Source organism: Pristiophorus japonicus, chromosome 6, assembly GCF_044704955.1.
Source record: "Pristiophorus japonicus isolate sPriJap1 chromosome 6, sPriJap1.hap1, whole genome shotgun sequence".
In the NCBI taxonomy this organism is placed as follows: domain Eukaryota; kingdom Metazoa; phylum Chordata; class Chondrichthyes; family Pristiophoridae; genus Pristiophorus; species Pristiophorus japonicus.
Window position 1 is genome coordinate 82,532,838 of NC_091982.1, and position 20,854 is coordinate 82,553,691.

Genomic DNA, 20,854 nt, shown 5'->3' on the forward strand with positions numbered 1-20,854 from the left:
GAAAGCGGGTTGTGTAGAGGACACAGAGAGGCTGCAAAGAGATTTAGATCGGTTAAGTGAATGGGCTAAGGTTTGGCAGATGGAATACAATGTCGGAAAATGTGAGGTCATCCACCTTGGAAATAAAACACAGTAAAAGGGAATATTATTTGAATAGGGAGAAATTACAACATGTTGCGGTGCAGAGGGACCTGGGGGTCCTTGTGCATGAATCCCAAAAAGTTAGTTTGCAGGTGCAGCAGGTAATGAGGAAGGCGATTATTGCGAGAGGGATGGAGTACAAAAGCAGGGAGGTCCTGCTGCAACTGTATAGGGTATTGGTGAGGCCGCACCTGGAGTACTGCGTGCAGTTTTGGTCACCTTACTTAAGGAAGGATATACTAGCTTTGGAGGGGGTACAGAGACGATTCACTAGGCTGATTCCGGAGATGAGGGGGTTACCTTATGATGATAAATTGAGTAGACTGGGTCTTTACTCGTTGGAGTTCAGAAGGATGAGGGGTGATCTTACAGAAACATTTAAAATAATGAAAAGGATAGATAAGATAGAGGCAGAGAGGTTGTTTCCACTGGTCGGGGAGACTAGAACTAGGGGGCACAGCCTCAAAATACAGAGGAGCCAATTTAAAACCGAGTTGAAAAGGAATTTCTTCTCCCAGGGGGTTGTGAATCTGTGGAATTCTCTGTCCAAGGAAGCAGTTGAGGCTAGCTCATTGAATTTATTCAAATCACAGATAGATAGATTTTTTAACCAATAAGGGAATTAAGGGTTATGGGGAGCGGGCGGGTAAGTGGAGCTGAGTCCACGGCCAGATCAGCCATGATCTTGTTGAGTGGCAGAGCAGGCTCGAGGGGCTAGATGGTCTGCTCCTGTTCCTAATTCTTATGTTCTTATGTTCTTATGAAATTCGGGCGGTTTCTATAACGGGCGGCCACTTCACAAGACCTGTTTCATGCCCTTGGTGACAAGTTGAAAATCTACCCCCATGTTGGTTCATCACTGGGAGGGGAGGAAGAATCAGAGGGCAAGTTCTCTCAGGCCATTCTTTAGCAGTGCCTTCTAGACACAGATGATGCGTGGTGCATTAAGGCAATGGTGGAGTAAAACTGAGGAAAAGATTAGAGGATGCTTATTTTTTTGAAAAAAGGGTAATAATCTGCAAATATTACAATCAATTATTTCTAAGAAGCTTTACGAAACAGTGTGGACTCTTGTATTTAAGATATTGATCAGCAAAGCCACCAATGTTGCATTGAGCTGTTTGCCCATTAACTGATTGTGCAATGTTGATATTCTAATTACACACCATAGTAAGGATTCATGCTGTGCTAACTGGATGGCTGGCCACTATAATATAAACAACAGTTGTGGCAATATTGATTTTCTTCTGTCACTAACAGATTTGCTAAATAGTGGATAAATGTTACGAATCAGCGCACTGGTGGACAGTAAAACCCTGATCCCGAATTCCCAATAAATGCTGCTGTTGTATGAAATTTTGTGCCATGAATATTAATTACAGAATTTCACATTCCAGTCACAAAGTATGCCACCTTACCAACTTACCTTGACTCCTTGTTAATTCAAAAAAAAAATGCTGATTAAATACTTGGTTAAAATTGGGTTTGAAGGTTTCAGGGGTTTCTTTGGGTCCCCGGTGGTGAACAGCTACTGTGAGATTTCCCACTCCTACTCCATGTCATTCCCACTGAGTTTGAGCAGGAGTCGAGCCTGGACTATGGTGATAAGGCCCGGGAGTTGAAATGGCCTGTGCCCCACATCGGCGAGTCAGAATAAGCCTGCCTCTTACCATTCGCCCCACACTGAACTCTCGCTCTGAGGTAGAATAGAAACTAAAGCCCCGATTTTATCAACCACCTGCAATTTGTCATCCAGATACTTATTGCTTGCCCTCTAAATTGATTTGCATAATATTTCATTCCTCTACATATCTAATTTTCTACTCAATGTAGGGTAATCAGAAAAGGTATTCTTCCTACAACAATTTTATTGAGATTGTTATTAATTGTGAAGAGCAGTGGTTCCAGGGTGTGCTGCAAGGGAGACTCCACTGGTTGCTGCTGCTCAGTTATTCATACTCTGCTTTTTATTGTCAAGCCTAGTTTTTAATTAATTTTGAACACTTCACCATCATCTCCATGAGACTTCACTTTTGCCGCAAGTCTTTAGTGAGGGAGGTTAAGGTTTAGGAGCTAGCACTAGCAGTTTGAGTATATTGATCTTGTATTCCAGTGAAGCACAGATGTACAAAAAAATGTTTCATTATTATTTCTTCTCAATCATAGAAAGTTGCTCTTTAAAAGTTTTTGCTATTTGGATTTTGCATCAGCAATATCAGTGCTGATGATTGGTAATATTTTTCACTTTTAGTATCCAATGCACCAAGCATTTCCTCGCTGAATTTGAAGCCAGATAGCAGATGTGCAAGCACAATACTTGATCATGAAAGTCAAAAAGTGCTTCATTTTCTTTTCCTTTTCACGCAAGTTAAGAGTCAGGTGTTTGTACTGAAATGAAGATAGTGCATCCACATCCATCACAAAGCCTCTCAAGCCAACCCCAAGGAGCCATCTTCAAATATTCTAATCAATTGCTCTTTTTTTCCCCCGATCAATCCAAATCGAAAACATGGAGATTAGAACGTTTATGAACTGAGTAGACCTGGATTATTTAAAAATGTTTATCCATTCAGCAATAATTCTTATATCTGAATTGATAAAAGTGCAATTTTCAGTTTGTTGCCTTAATCCAAATCAGACTCCAAATTGCACATTGAAAGCCTCCCAAACTCAAAATGTAAGTGCCAGAATCGCTCCTTCAACAATCCAAGTGGAAATTATAGCAGCTGTGCCACACTAAGATATCAATGCCCTCATTTCAGATTAGGGCCATGTTAACACATTAAGGCCATGCTAATCCATATTGAGAAATTCTAGAGAGGGGATGCCTCTGCCAAACATCAGAAAGTTAGGAGTAGATAGTCATAGACTTGCAGGTGCTGAGAGATTGAAGGTCTGTGTCAATTGAATTCACTTGTTTGGCACATCACCGGCCTGACCATGACTAAAATAAGCCACAATTTTTACAAGAAAGTAAGTGTGTTATAAACTGAAGAGTACCCATTTGGAAAGATGGATCTTACTGCTCAGTTGTATTGGAGAGTACATTGCGGACTGCCTGACACCACGGGATTTCCTATCAATTTTGACTTGGTATTCTCTCACCTGTAGCAATAGCTCCCGGAGCCTTAGGAGTTGTGATTCCAGCTGTTTGTTGTGATCTTCCAAGATCTGCATCCTGGTCTCCAGCCGGGTCTTGTGCTGTCGGAGCAATCTTGCCTCAGCAAGAAGCTCTGTGTCCCGGGAACTGAGAGGAGAGCTAGGCGACCCGTCCTGTACAGAGGAAGATATTGCTGCCTCTTCATGCTGCCATTTCAGTCGCCTGTACTCTTCCTGCAAGATCCTAGGGAGAAATTATTTCTTTTAAAATTTAATTATATCAAACTTTGTATTTGATGTGTTTCTGATGTGAATCATATTGTTACATTGACCTATGCTAGATGGGGAATGGAACAAGGCACAAGGTTTATACATTCAGAACTCACTAAACCTACAGGCTGCTGTGGCTGTGTGGTCTGATTCTAGACAGTGTTTCTTTCACTGCTGGAGTATCTTCACTGAGATAGATAATGCCATGTACAGAACCTCATGCATCTGTGGTTGACAGTGGATGAAATATTTTACTCGCCAAGGTGAGTGGGATCTGTGCTGAGGAACAAATTATTTCAGTGTGCTTTCTCACAGTGTCAGCACTGAAGACTGCTAGTTCAGATAAAGCTCCCTCATACTGTCCCATCATGCACGTCCAGTTCAACTACAGCCTGGGTTAAAGCTCCCCCTTCACGGTGCCATTTCAACCTGGGGCCTCTGAGTAAGACTGATGATTCTTACTGGTGTGTGTTGGATTAGGGCCAATTTTGTGGTATGGGCCTGCACTGCCTCAGAAGTGCATTGAGTCTGCTCAAAACTTATTTCAGTTCGGACCCTTGTAGCTGAAAAGAAGGAGGAGACTTTTATCTAATCAGTTTGGACCAGACTGAAACCCAGGTCTCAAAGATGAAAGGACAGTGTCTAATCCACTACATCTCCCACTCCCTCTGAGGAATTCACTCTAATAGCATAGTTGGTACTTTAGAATTGACAACAAGTTGACTGCACTGGACTATGCTTTCTGTTGTTATTGGGGTATCTGTACTCCTTTGGCCCACCCACCATTACCAACAGTATAGCAGGAATTTGTCATACCGATTCTCATGCTCGAGGTGTCCAATAATGGCCTCCAGTTCGGTCTTCTCTTCAGTGTCCAATGCAGCCAAGAGCTGGTTTGGACTGTGAGATGGATTTTGAGGAGAGTCTTGATCTGTCTCTGGGCTGAAATATTGAACCACCAATTGCTCATCATCTCTGTATGTATATAAAGAGTGTGCTGTGAATTCTTCAATCACATAACATTGCAATCTTTGGCCCCATAGAGACCTATCTCGTAGGAGTTCATTTGATGTCACATTTAAGGTAATCTGAAAATGATACTCTGATGAATTTGTTCAGAATTCATTTGGATGCACCTGTATGCACGAGTGTGTGGGATTTGAACTCTTTCTTAGTATACATACATGTTGTTTAGTCCATTAGGTGTGTAACAGGGTGCAGCTGGAGACAACTACCAAGGATTGATATATCCTCAGTTTGACCCTGTGTTTGATGGCAGTACAGAAACACTTCGAGACATTGGGCTAGAACACCAAAGGGGAAGACTGAGATTTTTCATAGCCTGATGGAAGCCCAGAAACTCTGATTTAGTAAATGGTGGGTAACTCTGCATTTGACCTTTGCATAGTGACAGTTGTAGGAAAATGACGCTATATGAAAGAGTCACAAATTAATAGGTGAAGCTTTGCTGCAGATATTCTCTGTATATGTTTTGCACTGATACTGAATATTGAGGAGTAGCTGTAATAGCTGTTGTGTTCTTGATGTAAAAACAGAGGACTGACTTAAGCACTAGCACATCGTATTGCGCTGCTCTGATCATAACTTTGTGGAGGATTAGGAACCAAAATATACTGTAGACTGCATAAAATTGATAATATTTCAACAAAGCAATTGGTCTGGGGTAATTCTGGGCTGTATCTAGTTCAGGAGATAATTATTTTTTCAATAGCCTAATGCCATGCCATGCCAGTTGGCCTTTTATTCATCCATATAGCTTTCATCTAGCCAGATGGCCACATATCTAACTGCATCTATATCTTCCATATCAGCCAGTCTGTCAACATATCTCAATCTACATGTTAATCTGCCACTGTTGCTGTATCTTAATTTACATCTACATATGCATCTAGAATTTAACCAAAATGTGAACTGTAATCTAGACCTTTACTTAACTTTAAATAATTTTTCTCCAGCAGCTTTTCCTTCCAACCTTTGCTTCTTGCACCCCTCTCTCCTGAAGGTTAGAACATATGATGCAACAGCACAGGTACTGCCACCTCACCCCTGATACCACATTCTTCACTGGTGAGCACGTGTGTCAGTGGGAAAGTATCCTGTCCACGTACACTACAAGCAAGAGTCACTGGTGGCTAAACAGGAGCAGGAATGGTGGCCAGTCGGTTTTCTCCTTGTTACCTGGTATTATTGAGGCTAACTGTAGCCACCCCATCACTGCCCCAGCCGAGATCAGCTAACTCAGATGAAACTAGGGGCCTTCCTGGTTTGTATGGCTTATTTTAATCCACAGCTCACCTCTCAAGTTTAACCTGTAGCTATCCCTAAATGCACTCTACATCCTCCTCCATTTCAATTGCAATCTACATTTTTAATTGCAATCACAGTCTTCACACTCATCTATCTTTGGTGATCTTTATCTATGCAAATTAGTGTAAATATTCTTTGGGCCAACAAATTTTACCTGTATATTTGACCATTTTACTCGGAATAATATTCTATATATGTCCTGACCAATACTTATCCCTCAACCAACACCATTAAAGGAGATGATCGTGTCATTATCATGTGTCCCTGGGATACGTGGACCTCTACGCAGGTCTACACATAAGGGCCCAGAAACACAAGTCTCCGTGAATCCTGCGGCAGAAGATAAGTGCATAGATTTTTTACTGGTCAGAGGCATTTGCCCGCTGGAAGCCTCTGACCGCAAATTCAGCCCCATAATTTTCTTCTAATAAGTTATATGTTACAAGTACTGCAATTTCCTTTTGCTCAAACAGCTCACATAAGAACATAAGAACATAAGAACATAAGAATTAGGAACAGGAGTAGGCCATCTAGCCCCTCGAGCCTGCTCCACCATTCAACTAGATCATGGCTGATCTGGCCGTGGACTCAGCTCCACTTACCCGCCCGCTCCCCGTAACCCTTAATTCCCTTATTGGTTAAAAATCTATCTATCTGTGACTTGAATACATTCAATGAGCTAGCCTCAACTACTTCCTTGGGCAGAGAATTCCACAGATTCACAACCCTCTGGGAGAAGAAATTCCTTCTCAACTCGGTTTTAAATTGGCTCCCCCGTATTTTGAGGCTGTGCCCCCTAGTTCTAGTCTCCCCGACCAGTGGAAACAACCTCTCTGCCTCTATCTTGTCTATCCCTTTCATTATTTTAAACGTTTCTATAAGATCCCCCCTCATCCTTCTGAACTCCAACGAGTAAAGACCCAGTCTACTCAATCTATCATCATACTTTTGTTGTATGCACCTGGTTTGCAATAAAAAAAGTAATGTTAAAAACTTACACACTTTCATCAGGTGAGAGGCTGCCACTGAAGAAAGAACAGTTTTTATTTTCCATTTCAGCAAGCCTGCGAAGGAGGAAACAACATTTTACTCAATAAATGATTATACATTAAAAAACATATTGGTGTCAGGGAATAGAAATCACTTTTACCTGGCTCAAATCTTAGCAATCACATTTCTGGACCAAAATGCTCTTGACTCAAAAGACCCACTCAGGACCATTGAAGTTCCTACTTGAAGAAATAATGTTTTGGACTCAGCTATCATGATCTTAAATATTATAAAAAGGGAGTTATCTATACACTTAATGGTGTATTTCACTCTCCCCTTTGTTGCAATACATTTTAAAACCAGTAGATAAAGGGAGCTGATACTGTATTCCTTAATGTTAAGTCACAAACTTCCCCTCTATGACAACGATGGTCACTAACCTTATTGCTGGAAAGTTACCTCATGGTCAGCCATTAAGAAACTGCTATATAAAATATCTGCTTCCTGGCTGCCTACAATCATAAATTTGAAAACAAAAAATGTGGCACAAATATAGGCCAATAAGTAAATAGCCAGGGCTCTTCGGATTTAGGATTGTGACCATTAGTTGTATACCCTTCCTCTTTAATACTGCAATGCTCTGGTGCACTGCCCTGCTGGAGGAACCAGCTTCCATTGGAGCCACTGAAATGGCCATCTGTCTCCCTGTGCTGCTGACCCACATAAACAGTCTAGAGTCGAGTCTCCGCTTTGGGTGCAATCGGTAATCCGAGCGCAAATTGCTCTTGAACCAATTGAAGTTATGGTTCAAGTTTCTGCTCAATCTCATTTACATAATCACAATCCTAAAATCTTCCATGAACCAGTGCAATCAGGCAGCGTTTTAGAACGTAATTGTTTATTTTTTCTCCCTTGCATTAAAAAATATTCCTTGATGTACTTAAGAAGGGTGTAGTTGTATTAATACAGCTAAGAAAATGGGTTCATCACAATTTAATAAGAGTGTCTAGACCAACACCTGTGATTAACCTGGTTTTAAATAACTGAAAGAAAAAAGAGAAAATGCTGGAAACACCCAGCAGGTCAGGCAGCATCTGTGGAGAGAGAAAGCGAGTTAACCTGGAGAGAGAAAGCGAGTTAACCTGGAGAGAGAAAGCGAGTTAATGTCTCAGGTCGAGATGCTGCCTGACCTGCTGAGTATTTCTAGCATTTTCTGGTTTTATTTCAGATTTCCAGCATCTGCAGTATTTTACTTTTTAAAATAACTGAAAATGACTTCAAAAACCTGTATAGAACCATTTACTAGTTTCATTGATGTACATTGTTCAGCTTCTTAGTAATTTAAATATTTTTAATATTTGAAAACTTTTAAAAGATGCCTACTTGTGCCTTAGCACCTAAACAGAAAGCTTAATTTGAAGAGCCTCGTTGAAGGGCCGGAACTGGTGCTGTTGGTAGAAACTCACCATGGCGATTAATGCAATCTGGGGGCGTGGGCAGTTTTGTGGGCAGCAACCAGTGCGATTTAAAAAAAACAGCTTAAATGATCACGGAGACTCGATTTGCGCTGGAGGTAACTTGTGCGTGAAATATTTTGATTTTTTTTATGCTGGTTTGGCCGATTGTGCAACCTAGCAGAAACTTATGTTAAACCTTCCAAAGATTGTTGGAGGACCAAGATAAATTAATTAGTTATCTGTACCCATTTTCCAATAGACAAGTGTTCTTGGAACAAAATGAATCTCTGACTCAGCAGTTAATTTGAATTCTGGTTGATACAAATCCTTATAATTCGGAATCTGAAATTCTGATTACATTTTTTTTTAATGAATACAATTTATCATTGCTTTCAATTAAACTACATAGAAATAATTCTGAAGCTCAAAGTAATGGAATTCAGATTGATAAGGATTTAAAATAGCCAACCAGTCTGTAGTTTATTATTGAAGCCCATTGTCAATGTGATGCAATGGGAGCTTTTTGTGGGTAATGATCCCTCTTTATTCTCCCCTTTCCACAATCTACCATTCGGTACAAGCAGATTACATAGTCCCAGGTTTCCGACAAAATTCCATTCTGAAACTGGCCAACAGAAAATACCCAAGGGACACTCAAGAATAAATTCCCTCTCTACTCACTGGGAAATGCATGGCTTCTCCTCTGCTGTTTTCTTATAGTGTGAAAACAGAGGATGGGAAGTCATCGGTATTGGAGGAGATGGGGTGGGGAAAGGGGGCTACAGGTGTAAATTCACACTTCAGGACTCCTTCATTACATGTGTCTATCCTGTGACACACTGTGCTATTATGCTGCCTGAGAGCTGTGCTTTCTGGCCCTGCCATATCCAATTGGGATATCCAAGCTATTAGTGAATGCAGAGCTGATAGCCATTCCTAAGGGGACTCCTTTTCAATGTTGATAAGCTGAAGACAAAGGAAGCTGGGTCTTCGTGGCTGTCAATCAGCGAGATCCTCTCTTCCCAGGACCAATCAGTAATTGGAACCTTGCAGTAGGTCCTTCCCACTTCAGCTCAAGAAAGAAAAGGAAAATTGGAAGACTTGTGGAATTGCAGGTCTAAAGTCAAATTACTCTTGGTGGGAATACAAGATGAAATTTGACCCTGAAGGTTGTGAATTGGTAAAAAAATTAGGTCAATAATGCCCGTTACTGTCAGTGGAAGAGTAATACCTATTCAAATTCATCAAATGCTGAGTCCCCACCATGTCGATAATGAAGAATTCTGTTTCAGTTCCCACCAACCTACCTGCTGGCATAGTGTTCAATCCTGGAATGTGTATCTGCATGTGGCAACATTGGGGACGAGACAGGTCTGAAACATATAATAGATATTAAGGTCACATATCTATATGTATAATTACATACACACAAATTTGAGTCTGTCTTTTCGGGTTCAATGGCATTAGTTTCTCCAAGATGATTCAGCGCCCCTTATGTGCCAAAAGAGACTCACACTGCCCAATATCTACTTACTGTGTATGATAATGTAACCCAGGGGAGGCAACAATGCCTCCTCCTTGATATACAAATTGAATATTGTGTATTCTGTTGGTGCACTCCCATGTGCTTCTCAATTTGTTTTGGAGGTGGCTGAGTTAACACAATCATTAAGCTGTTTTATTTCACATTGAGGTGAATGTGCAAAGCAACAGTTATGATCAGATTCACTTCGTGCAATCGATGCAACATATCTTCACAGCATGGTACAAAATAAATCCACCACACTTCCCCACATCAGTGGGTTATCTTACATGACTTAAAAAGAGAGGGGCTGAAATTGCCCCCCACTCTCAGAGGTGGTAATGAGATGGTAAGGCCTTTTCCACCGGGGGCAGACGGATGGGCCGGCCCATCAGAAATTGCCCCTGGGTTGGGGGTGGCGGAAATGGGTTTCTGCCACGTCGGGCATGTGCCGACCCCTTACCACCCAGTGGTGACCCCTTCCCACCCCGAGAGGGAAATTGCCCCACGGGTGTTGAACCACTGCCGTTTGGTGCTCTCGACAGCTTTTCCCGGCAGGAAGCTGCCAGTGGCTGGACGGCACATCCGCTCTGAAAGGGAAAGGCACAACGTCGCGGCTGCCATTTTATTTTATATGTCAGCCGACTCTGTAGTCAGCCCGACAATGGCGGCCACGGGTTCGGCCGGGCTGTCAACAGGCAGCCCGACACCCACTCTTGGGTGCCGACCGAAGCCCTCCCTGGTGGCCCAGTGGGTGCCACTAAAGTGGCTGCAGAGCTCGCGGAGGCCCACCCCTTTAACTGAAGGGGAGGGATATTGTGATGCGTCAGTGCGATGTCCGCTGATGACACTGCCTGCCTTCCGCCCCACTCCCGACCCACTTCTGTCCCGCAGCCGCCCGAAACACCGCCCCATCACAGTGAAAAAGAAAAAGAGGGCAATTTCGCTAGATTCTCCACCCCAAGGATTCGAGTGCAGAATAATCACCATTCAAATTTTTGGTGCGGAGGGCAATTTTTGTCCCAGAGTCTTCTAACATTTCTTTAGCATTTCTGAGCTCTTCACCTCTGTAAAAGTGCTCACAACTTTCCCTTTAACAAACATGATGGCCCATGCAGCCTTCCTGTCTCCAAATCCTGCTTTTCTGCATCCCTTTGTCTCTCTTCTTAACTCCCTCTTCACCAATAGAGATCAAAGGGATTTGCTTACCTATATCCTTCACTTCCCAACAACAATGCACTCCTAAAATAGCAGCCAGCCAGGAAGCAACTTAGAAATGAATAACACCTGGTATACATTACAAAGGTAAAAATACTGATTCACTGATTCAGAGAGGAAGGACCCACATCTGGCACTGACTTAGTGGATTTTAGCTAGTAGGGCAGTCAGGATTCTATATTTGACTTCAGCATCCCAGGGTCCATGGTGGGTAAAATATAGGCCTACACATGAAGAATGGCCAGTTGGAGGCCTGCTAATAAGTGTGGAACTGCACACATCTGTGGATTAGCATTTTTAGGGTAGGTGAAAAGAAAAATTAAAAAATGACTGGTAAAGGTTGAAAGTTAGAACTGTATATAGTGTTTTAAAGAAAATTACTCACCATGATAAGAAGAAATAAACAATTCAAAAGCTTTAATTCAAGGAGAATTAATTTAAAATGTCAGCTGTGGCTCAGTGGGTAGCACACTCGTCTCGGAGACAGAATGTTGTGGGTTCAAGTCGCACTCCAGGGACTTGAGCACATAAATCCCGGCTGACACTCCAGTGCAGTTCTGAGGGAATGCTGCACAGTCTTTCGGATGAGACGTTAAACCGAGGCCCTGTCTGCCCTCTCAGGTGGACGTAAAAGATCCCGCGGCACTATTTCGAAGAGGAGCAGGGGAGTAATTCTCGGTGGCCTGGCCAATATTTATCCCTCAATCAACATAACAAAAACAGATTATCTGATCATTATCACATTGCTGTTTGTGGGAGTTTGCTGTGTACAAATTGGCTGCCGTGTTTCCCACATTACAACAGTGACTACACTCCAAAAAATATTTAATTGGCTATACAGCGCTTTGAGAAGTTCCGTGATTGTGAAAGACGTGATATAAATGTAAATGTAAGTCCTTCTTTTGAAGACAAAAATGATGGTGAGAAAACTTTGGCCCAGAATTTGCAGCGATTGCCATCATTCCTCCTTTGAAACTGATGCATGCAACCTTGACATTGGGGTCTGTCAGTGACGGCTCCCTAACAGGCTGCGCTGCCCCCCACCCCTCCTCCCACAGTCGACAATCTGTGTAATCAGCCAAATCATTGAAACTGACAAAAACGTTGGCTCTTCTGCAGTAAGTATGCTATTAAATTCCTCACTAAAAGTTAGACCCAAAGGGATTAGGTGTAACTGGGGTTTTGATAGCGTTATTACTGTTGAACAAATGTTAAGGGCCTGGAAAACTAATGTTGTGCAATGTTCAATTTGTCCATTTTAATAAAAACTAACATTTTTAAGAAACTTTCCAAAAAATGAAAAACATTTTTTTTTAAAGTTTGTCCATCTTTATTTCAGGTTTGTCTTTTCCCATTGTGTGAGCCCCAATTTTTCTTTTGCTCTCAAACTATTTAAAAAAGTTAGGGGGAGAAATTCACTATCGCCTATTGGGGTGCTAACTTTTAAAAGTTTGGAGTGCTAAATCAAGCGCTGCACTTCCTTCTTGGAGCGCAGTCGGCAGCAGACGGAAGGTGAGTTCAGGGGCCCTGCAGTGCTCAAAGGATCCTTCCCTCCTTTAAAGGGAAGGGCTGTCGCTGCAAAATAAAAACAACTTACCTGGACCGATGGCAGCCGCGATCCCGCCTGATCAGCCCGGCACTCGAGCAGATCGATGGCGGGCAGGAACCCACAAAAAAACTGGAAGTAAAAAGGTACGTTTTTTTTTTACTTACCATTTACCTCGGCCACCTCGCCTTTAAGCATCGCCTCCAAAGCGGCCGCCTGCCCGATGAACACCTCCTGCGGTTGTCGGTGTTTTCGCCTGGCACTGCTGCAGGGGTCGGAAGGCAACTTTGGGTCCGGGATGACGACATCACGATCTCCGGGCGAAGGAGACCGGGGCACAATGCTGTAGTGTCGTGGAAAACTCCTGCCAAATATGGCGGGAGTCGATGTCATCGCTGCGCCCATGTGGCGCTAATGGGAGGTGCAAAGGCACCCAATTTCACCCCCTTAGAATTTTCAGAACTTACTCATTTCCTTGTTCACTGCCTGTGAGAACAGGGATTGCAAGAACCTTATACTTTGGGGCCAGCAGCAAATGCTTTTGCTTTGCTGCTGACCGTAAATTTCGGGCCATTGTGTTTTTGGGTTTGACTTACGTGTCAATGCTGTCTCCCTCCATCACTGATTGGACAGGTAGGTACCCTCTCTGTGGATGCTTACTGAAGTACTGTTTGGTTCTGAACTTGTTTTTCAATGTCTTAGCAAAGTCCCGCACATTTTCTCCTGATGTTGTCTGGGAGAAAAACAAACAGATTTAGGTGCCAGTTGAGGTAACCAAGAACACTTCTTCCACCTGTGGGATTTAGACTTGATCAAGGTCCACTCTGCTGGCCATAAGGGTCTATAGCAAAATGAGTTTGAAGCAGGCTCATTGCAGTTCCCTTCGCACAACCATACAGTACAAAACTGCTCTTAGCTTGAAGCTGGTATAGAAGCAGAACAATTGTGGTATGTGTTGGTACTCTGGGATGATTGGAGGACAGGGCTTTTCATGTGTGATTATTAGATTTCAGTTGCGATATTGGGATGTGGTGCAGTGGAGGCCTGGCATTTGCACACAAAGGAATAGAGGAGAAAAAGTCATGGAGCGAGTCATCTTGAACCTGTTGTCATAAACCTTCTTGTAGTCAATACAACTGTTTTAGTAGAGGCTTGGACCAGGTTGCCTGGCTGTATTCTTGGTTGAAATAGTCTGTAGTGAAGAGAGATCCAGAAAAAAAGGGTGAGACAACATACATAAAATATGATCTTGGTAAGGAGGCACAATAACCTGCTGGTTACAGCACTAGATTCCGGTCGTGATTATAAGTCTAGAGTGCTCCGTCACTCAAAACTGGTATTACTATTGCTTTCAGTCTTACACTGCTTCAAAAGTCACTTAATAGTGTGAATCAGTATGATAGAGGAATTTCACCTTGGGAAACAGAAATTTGACATCATTTAGCTAAGATCTGATCAAGCACGGAATTGTATTGGTCATGGTGTTGCATTGGCTATGGCAATAACACTTGGAAATGCACAGTGCTGCATGGTGGAACAGTGCTTTTTGTGAGTGTGTATATAATGATACATGTTACTTACAGGGGCACAGTACTCCATGATGGGATAGTGCAGTTTGTGACCCTTGCTTGCCCTTCCTGTCAAGAAACACGTTTGGCAGATGTCAACATTAAACTGCTTCAAACTGCGGTACCTGAAGTAGAAAAGATAGAGACAATGTGAAATAGAAATTAAACACGAAACAAAGAACAAATGAAAACGAATTCTGCAGCAGCAACAACTAAAAAAAATATACACAGAGATATCTTGTTGACAAAAATGTTAAGATGATGTGACAATGTTAAGCTGGCATTAATAGACAGACCTGATTGCTATCTAATGTCAATAAGCCACCACTACATGTGCAAGATTGCCAGTCCAGTGCCAGTGTGACAATGAACACAATGCCAATGTATATACCAACATCCAGTGCCAAAGCAAGCACTGGCAAGAATATCAGCTCAGTGTGAATGCAGCCTATGACTGCCTTGACATGTGTAAGAACACCAGCGGCAGGTCGGGGCATAAAAGGAGCGGAGGTGCAGCGGCCCGGGAGCCGCGTGGAGGCCACTTCAGGAAGCAGCGCGAGCTGGTGCAGGATGACAGCGAAGGTCCAGGTCGGTGATTGGAGCGTCGGCAGATACAGCAGGAGCGGCAAGATAGCGGCGAGAGACTGTGGAGGGATGTGATCGGAGCCCAGAAGAGGCATGAGTTCGGGGCTAGGGGCACGGGCAGCACGGGCCAGCCCGCACTGCGATATGTGTGCGCACTAGGTCCGTGCAGCAGAGCCGGTCTCCAGTTGGCTTGGACAACCCTTGCCACTGGACCAAGATCTAGCTCTGTCAATCCCGTGTGGTGGCTGGTGTGCAACGGCCATCATACGTTAAAAAAATCCAAGCACAGGCATCTTCCACGCTTTAGGCTGTAGTTCAGGGACTGGAAGATTAGGTCCTTCATTGAAACACCTGTGAACTCATCCTTTTTGGCATGGAAGCAAGTCATCCTTGTATCGAGGGACTGCCTATGATGATGACATGTTAACTCCTTACTTTTCTTTTCTAGGTTTTGATATGGAGTAGTCACCCCGCCCCCCGCCCTCCACCCCCACTGAAGGGCAACATAATAAAAAGGTACATTTGGATAAAGTGGTCACAATAATGATGTCTCCATTAAGAGATGCCAACTGGATCAGTTTCTGACCTTCATTGGTATATATTTAACAAGAAATAATACCCAACATAATGTTCACTCACTTTGTGGAAAATGAGTTAGCAAGATGGTGACTGCATGCGCTGTGTTTGAAGTTCCCCTTCCACTACTCTTCTGGAAGCTTCTACTCCCACATTTTCTTTATGAATTTTTGCTTTCCGGCTGATTGATAAACCCATCTGACTCCCCATCTTCCCATGCACCTTCCCACGGACTCTCCAATGTGTTGGGAAGTAGAGTGAAAAAAACTGCTGGAGGCAAAATAAGAAAGAAGAGAACAAGAGAAGGTAATAAGTGGAGAAAGAGAAAAAAAAAGTGATGGAGAAAAGAGACAAAGTGAGAGGAGAGTGAAACAAAAGAGAGAGAGAGAGAGAGAGAAAGAGAGCTAAGTTTGGAGAAGGGAGAGATGGAAATGAGGAACAAAAGTTTCCATTTGTGAGTGAGACCAAAACTAGGGACCATAAATATAGGCAATAGTCATTGTGTTGGTAATTGTGCCTATGCTTTCTCCCAATCAGTTTAGCCTCGACTCAAACCCAGATGTTAATGTTGAGAGAACAGCATTATATGCCATTGCACCAATCACTTCTCTATATCATATCCACAGGTTTTAACAACACCAGGGTAAAGTGCAGAAACAGAAGCACCTTTGCTTAACTGAATGGATAAATGCAAAGGTAATTGGTTGTATTTACCTACCTAAAGCCTTTGATTGGGCATTGCTTGCAGATGTGACATTTGGCTTGGTGTTTTGCAGCTTCCGCAGTTACTAAGCGATGCAGGACAGGTAGCCAGACCATCGACTGGGGCTCCAATCTCATCCACTCCAGGAAGTGTGTGGCCTCAATTACTGGTTTTTCATTAACCTGGAGACAGTATAGGAAAGGACGTGCTACAGACATTGCGGTAGATGCAATCTTCAAGTCCAGACTGCGTATATATGCTCCACTTAGGTTTTCTGATTATGCATTACTCCGATGCCAGGTTTAACCCATTAATTCTAAATGGGTTAATGGCACTATTCAAATAATGCTGATCAGAACCTCTAGTCTTCAGTGTCACTGGAAAGGTTGTGCTTTGTTCAACATTTTAAGAGATGACTACGGATATAACAGTAAAAATTTCTGAATGCAAGATTTTACCCAATATAAAAAATGTAACAATGAAACTATGTACCATGGAACCATGGAAATATGTTGTTCAGGTGGGATGGAAGAGAAATGTTGAGTGGAGGAATGCAATGGTATTGGGAGATTCAACAGGATTTTGTATTCCAGGTGTCAGAGTAAATGGGGCAGGTCTAACAGTATCGCGGGAGCAGTTGGAAGTCAGGATTCATGCCAGAATGAATGAAGTAGGGAAGAAGGTAGATTCTACAAAAAAAGCACTGTAAATTAAATTAAGAAGAAAGATTACTACCCCTTCAGTTCAGCAACCCAACCAACATGGCCATCAGGATACCTCCCCACTATCTCCAACTCCAAAGCCAAGGGCCAAATAAGCTGCCTTGCCCCCCTGACCTGCCTTGACCCCAGTGCAATCAGCCTGATGTGGTGATACATTCTTCCGGCTGGCTCCATACAGTCAGGATGTGCAGTGACTTCATATGGAAATGGACACTCTCCTAAAAGGTGTGTGACTGTACACTTAAATATACAGTGACTTCATAATATATCTATGTGGATGTATCCTTAATCATACAATGGCTTCATAAAATATATATGAATGCGCACTTAATTTATAATGGTTTCAGAAAAAATATGTATGATGTATATCTATAATAGCTTCATAAATTGCAAATGTACATTCTGAAGAACTCAATAAAAGAAGGAAAACCTCAAAAATAACAAGCTCAGGATTTGTAGCAGTGCCATACGCTAGCCAATACAGGAACAGCTGAATTAGTGAGGTAAGTGTATGGCTGAAGATGTGGATCTGGATTTTACTCTTCCTGTCCCATGTGTGTCAAGGTAACTCAAGACCCCACCATAACCCCCACCCAGCTTCATGGATTGGTAGTCATTAAATATGCAAGGCAGGCTCCTGGCAGGGTCCCTGCCAGCAGGAAGGAGACAGCTAATGCCCTCTGAGGATTATTCTGGCAGGATTAGTCTCTCTGCAGCACCTGAAGAGGCAGGACAAACTAAAGGGGCAGCTTTTAGGTCTGAGGCCTAATGGGAGAGAGAGGTGCCTACTACAAGGCTCTATCACGCAGAAGGGGTAACAGGGGGCCTTCTGTACTGCCCAAAGGATTACCACCATCCCTCTCCTGGTGGACCTGGGGGCATTGTTGACATGGGTAGTGACAGGAAAATGGAGTGACTTACTGGGCTCCGCTTCCCTACTGTAATTTACATGTGGTAGGGAGGGAAAGGGCATCTGCAAGTATAGCTGAGGAAATTCCAGGCCATAGTGTAGGAGGGTAGGGTTCAGACTCTTGTGGCATATGGACCAGTTCTCGGGTAGGAGTCAATTGCACCAACAAAAGAATAAGCTTGGTACCAACCCGAGAAACGCTGCACCATCGCCTGCGGGCAGGGGTGGAGTCACCAACAGGCTGGCCTACACCTGAAAAGTGCTGAGATATCCTAACAGGGAGGGCAGCGAGGGCTGTGGGAGAGAATTTAAATTAATATGGCAGGCGAAGCAAGAGAGTAGAATAGGCCTTTTGGAAGGGAAAATAAGCTTTAGGTGTTTAGGGAATAAGGAGGTCGAAGTTTTCAAAAAAGTTGAACAGGACTAGATAATAAAAAAGAAGGCAATAAAAGGAAAAATTGCTGAAACAAAATATATGGATATAAATGCACAGAGTACGGGAAAAAGTGGGGAACTTGAAACATTGATTAAAATAGAAAGTCTCATGAAAATAAAAAGTCTCATAAGAAGAGGTCTCCTGTTTGTGATTACACTGCTGATATATCTCAACATGACCATGGACCTAGATGTCCTGCCTGGGAGCCAGGAATAGTCTATCTGTATTCTAGCTGTAGAAGACTCTATGCTTGCTGCAGCTTCTGCCTAGAGAAAGGTTTGGTGGCAAATTCACACCCAAATGCTTCCTGAGCTTCCATGCAGATGACACTAAACTGGGTGGCGGTGTGAGCTGTGAGGGGGATGCTAGGAGGCTGCAGGGTGACTTGGACAGGTTAGGTGAGTGGGCAAATGCATGGCAGATGCAGTATCATGTGAATAAATGTGAGGTTATCCACTTTGGGGGCAAAAACGCAAAGACAGAATATTATCTGAATGGCGGCAGATTAGGAAAAGGGGAGGTGCAACAAGACCTGGGTGTCATGGTTCATCAGTCATTGAAAGTTGGCATACAGGTACAGCAGGCAGTGAAGAAGGCAAATGGTATGTTGGCCTTCATAGCTCGGGGATTTGAGTATAGGAGCAGGGAGGTCTTACTGGAGTTGTACAGGGCCTTAGTGAGGTCTCACCTGGAATATTATGTTTAGTTTTGGTCTCCTAATCTGAGGAAGGACGTTCTTGCTATTGAGGGAGTGCACCAGACTGATTCCCGGGATGGCAGGTCTGACATATGAGGAGAGACTGGATCAACTGGGCCTTTATACATTGGAGTTTAGAAGGATGAGAGGAGATCTCATAGAAACATATAAGATTCTGACGGGACGGGACAGGTTAGAATGTTCCCGAAGTTGGGGAAGTCCAGAACCAGGGGACACAGTCTAAGAATAAGAGGTAAGCCATTTAGGACTGAGATGAGGAGAAACTTCTTCATTCAGAGAGTTGTTAACCTGTGGAATTCCCTGCCGCAGAGAGTTGTTGATGCCAGTTCATTGGATATATTCAAGAGGAAGTTAGATATGGCCCTTACGGCTAAGGGGATCAAGGGGTATGGAGAGAAAGCAGGAAAGAGGTACTGAGGGAATGATCAGCCATGATCTTATTGAATGGTGGTGCAAGCTCGAAGGGCCGAATGGCTTACTCCTGCACCTATTTTCTATGTTTCTATGTTTCTATGTTTCTATGATGCTTGAGACCCAGTTTGCCCACTAGCCTGTGTGAGTAAGAAATGAGTTTGGAAGAATGAGAGGTGATCTCATTGAAACATACAAAATTCTTACAGGGTTTGACAGCGTTGATACAGGGAGGATGTTTCCTCTGGCTGGGGAGTCTAGAATCAGGGGTCACAGTCTCAGAATAAGAGGTCGGCCATTTAGGACTGAGAAGAGGAGAAATTTCTTCACTCAGAGGGTGGTGAATCTTTGGAATTCTCGACCCAGATAGCTGTGGAGGCTCAGTCTTTGAGTATATTCAAGATGGAGATCTATAGATTTTTGAATATTAAGGGACTCAAGGGTTGTGGGGATAGTGCACGAAAGTGGAATTGAGGTAGCAGGTCAGCCATGATCTTATTGAATGGCAGAGCAGGCTCGAGGGGCTGAATGACCTACTCCTGCTCCTAATTCTTATGTTTTTATGTTACGTTTTTATGTTTTTATGATGTACCTCCGTGATGGACTGGGAGAAATTTAGAATTCCGCAGAGGAGGACAAAGGGTTTAATTAGGAGGGGGAAAATAGAATATCAGAGTAAGCTTGGAGGAAACATAAAAACTGACTAAAAAGCTTCTACAGATATGTGAAGAGAAAAAGATTAGTGAAGACAAATATAGGTCCCTTACAGTCAGAATCAGGTGAATTTATAATGGGGAACAAAGAAATGGCAGACCGATTGAACAAATACTTTGGTTCTGTCTTCACTAAGGAAGACACAAATAACCTTCCGGAAATACTAGGGGTCCGAGGGTCTAGCGAGAAGGAGGAACTAAAGGAAATCTTTATTAGTCAGCAAATTGTATTAGGGAAATTGATGGGATTAAAGGCTGATAAATCCCCAGGGCCTGATAGGCTGCAGCCCAGAGTACTTAAGGAAGTGGCCCTAGAAATAATGGATGCATTGGTGGTCATTTTCCAACATTCTATAGACTCTGGATCAGTTGCTTTGGACTGTAGGGTAGCTAATGTAACCCCACTTTAAAAAAAAATAGGGAGAGAGAAAACAGGGAATTATAGACGGGTCAGCCTGACATCGGTGGTGGGGAAAATGTTGGAATCAATTATTAAAGATGTAATAGCAGCGCATTTGGAAAGCAGTGACAGGATCGGTCCAAGTCAGCATGGATTTATGAAAGGGAAATCATGCTTGACAAATCTTCTAGAATTTTTTGAGGATGTAACTAGTAGAGTGGACAGTGGGCCAGCATGGTTTTATGAAAGGGAAATCATGTTTGGCAAATTTCCTGGAGTTCTTTGAGGATATAACGAGCAGGGTGGATAAGGGGGAAACCAGTGGATGTGGTGTATTTGGATTTCCAGAAGGCATTCGATAAGGTGCCACATAAAAGGTTACTGCACAAGATAAAAGCTCACAGGGTTGGGGGTAATATATTAGCATGGATAGGGGATTGGCTAACTAACAGAAAACAGAGAGTCAAGATAAATCGGTCATTTTCCGGTTGGCAAACAGTGACTAGTGGGGTGCCGCGGGGATCGGTGTTGGGTCCTCAAC

General features: G+C 43.1%; 1 protein-coding gene across 1 annotated transcript in view; it reads right to left on the minus strand.

Moving 5' to 3' along the window:
• The window catches only part of drp2 (dystrophin related protein 2), a 173,268-nt gene that overhangs the window by 29,535 nt on the left and 122,879 nt on the right, over nucleotides 1-20,854 (minus strand). The window contains exons 14-20 of the mRNA XM_070882105.1: nucleotides 16,019-16,185; nucleotides 14,153-14,264; nucleotides 13,168-13,304; nucleotides 9,593-9,658; nucleotides 6,837-6,902; nucleotides 4,327-4,485; nucleotides 3,247-3,484 (exon numbers count right to left, since the gene is read on the minus strand). Of these exons, the coding sequence (XP_070738206.1) occupies nucleotides 3,247-3,484; nucleotides 4,327-4,485; nucleotides 6,837-6,902; nucleotides 9,593-9,658; nucleotides 13,168-13,304; nucleotides 14,153-14,264; nucleotides 16,019-16,185 (945 nt within the window). The remainder of the gene's footprint in view (nucleotides 1-3,246; nucleotides 3,485-4,326; nucleotides 4,486-6,836; nucleotides 6,903-9,592; nucleotides 9,659-13,167; nucleotides 13,305-14,152; nucleotides 14,265-16,018; nucleotides 16,186-20,854) is intronic.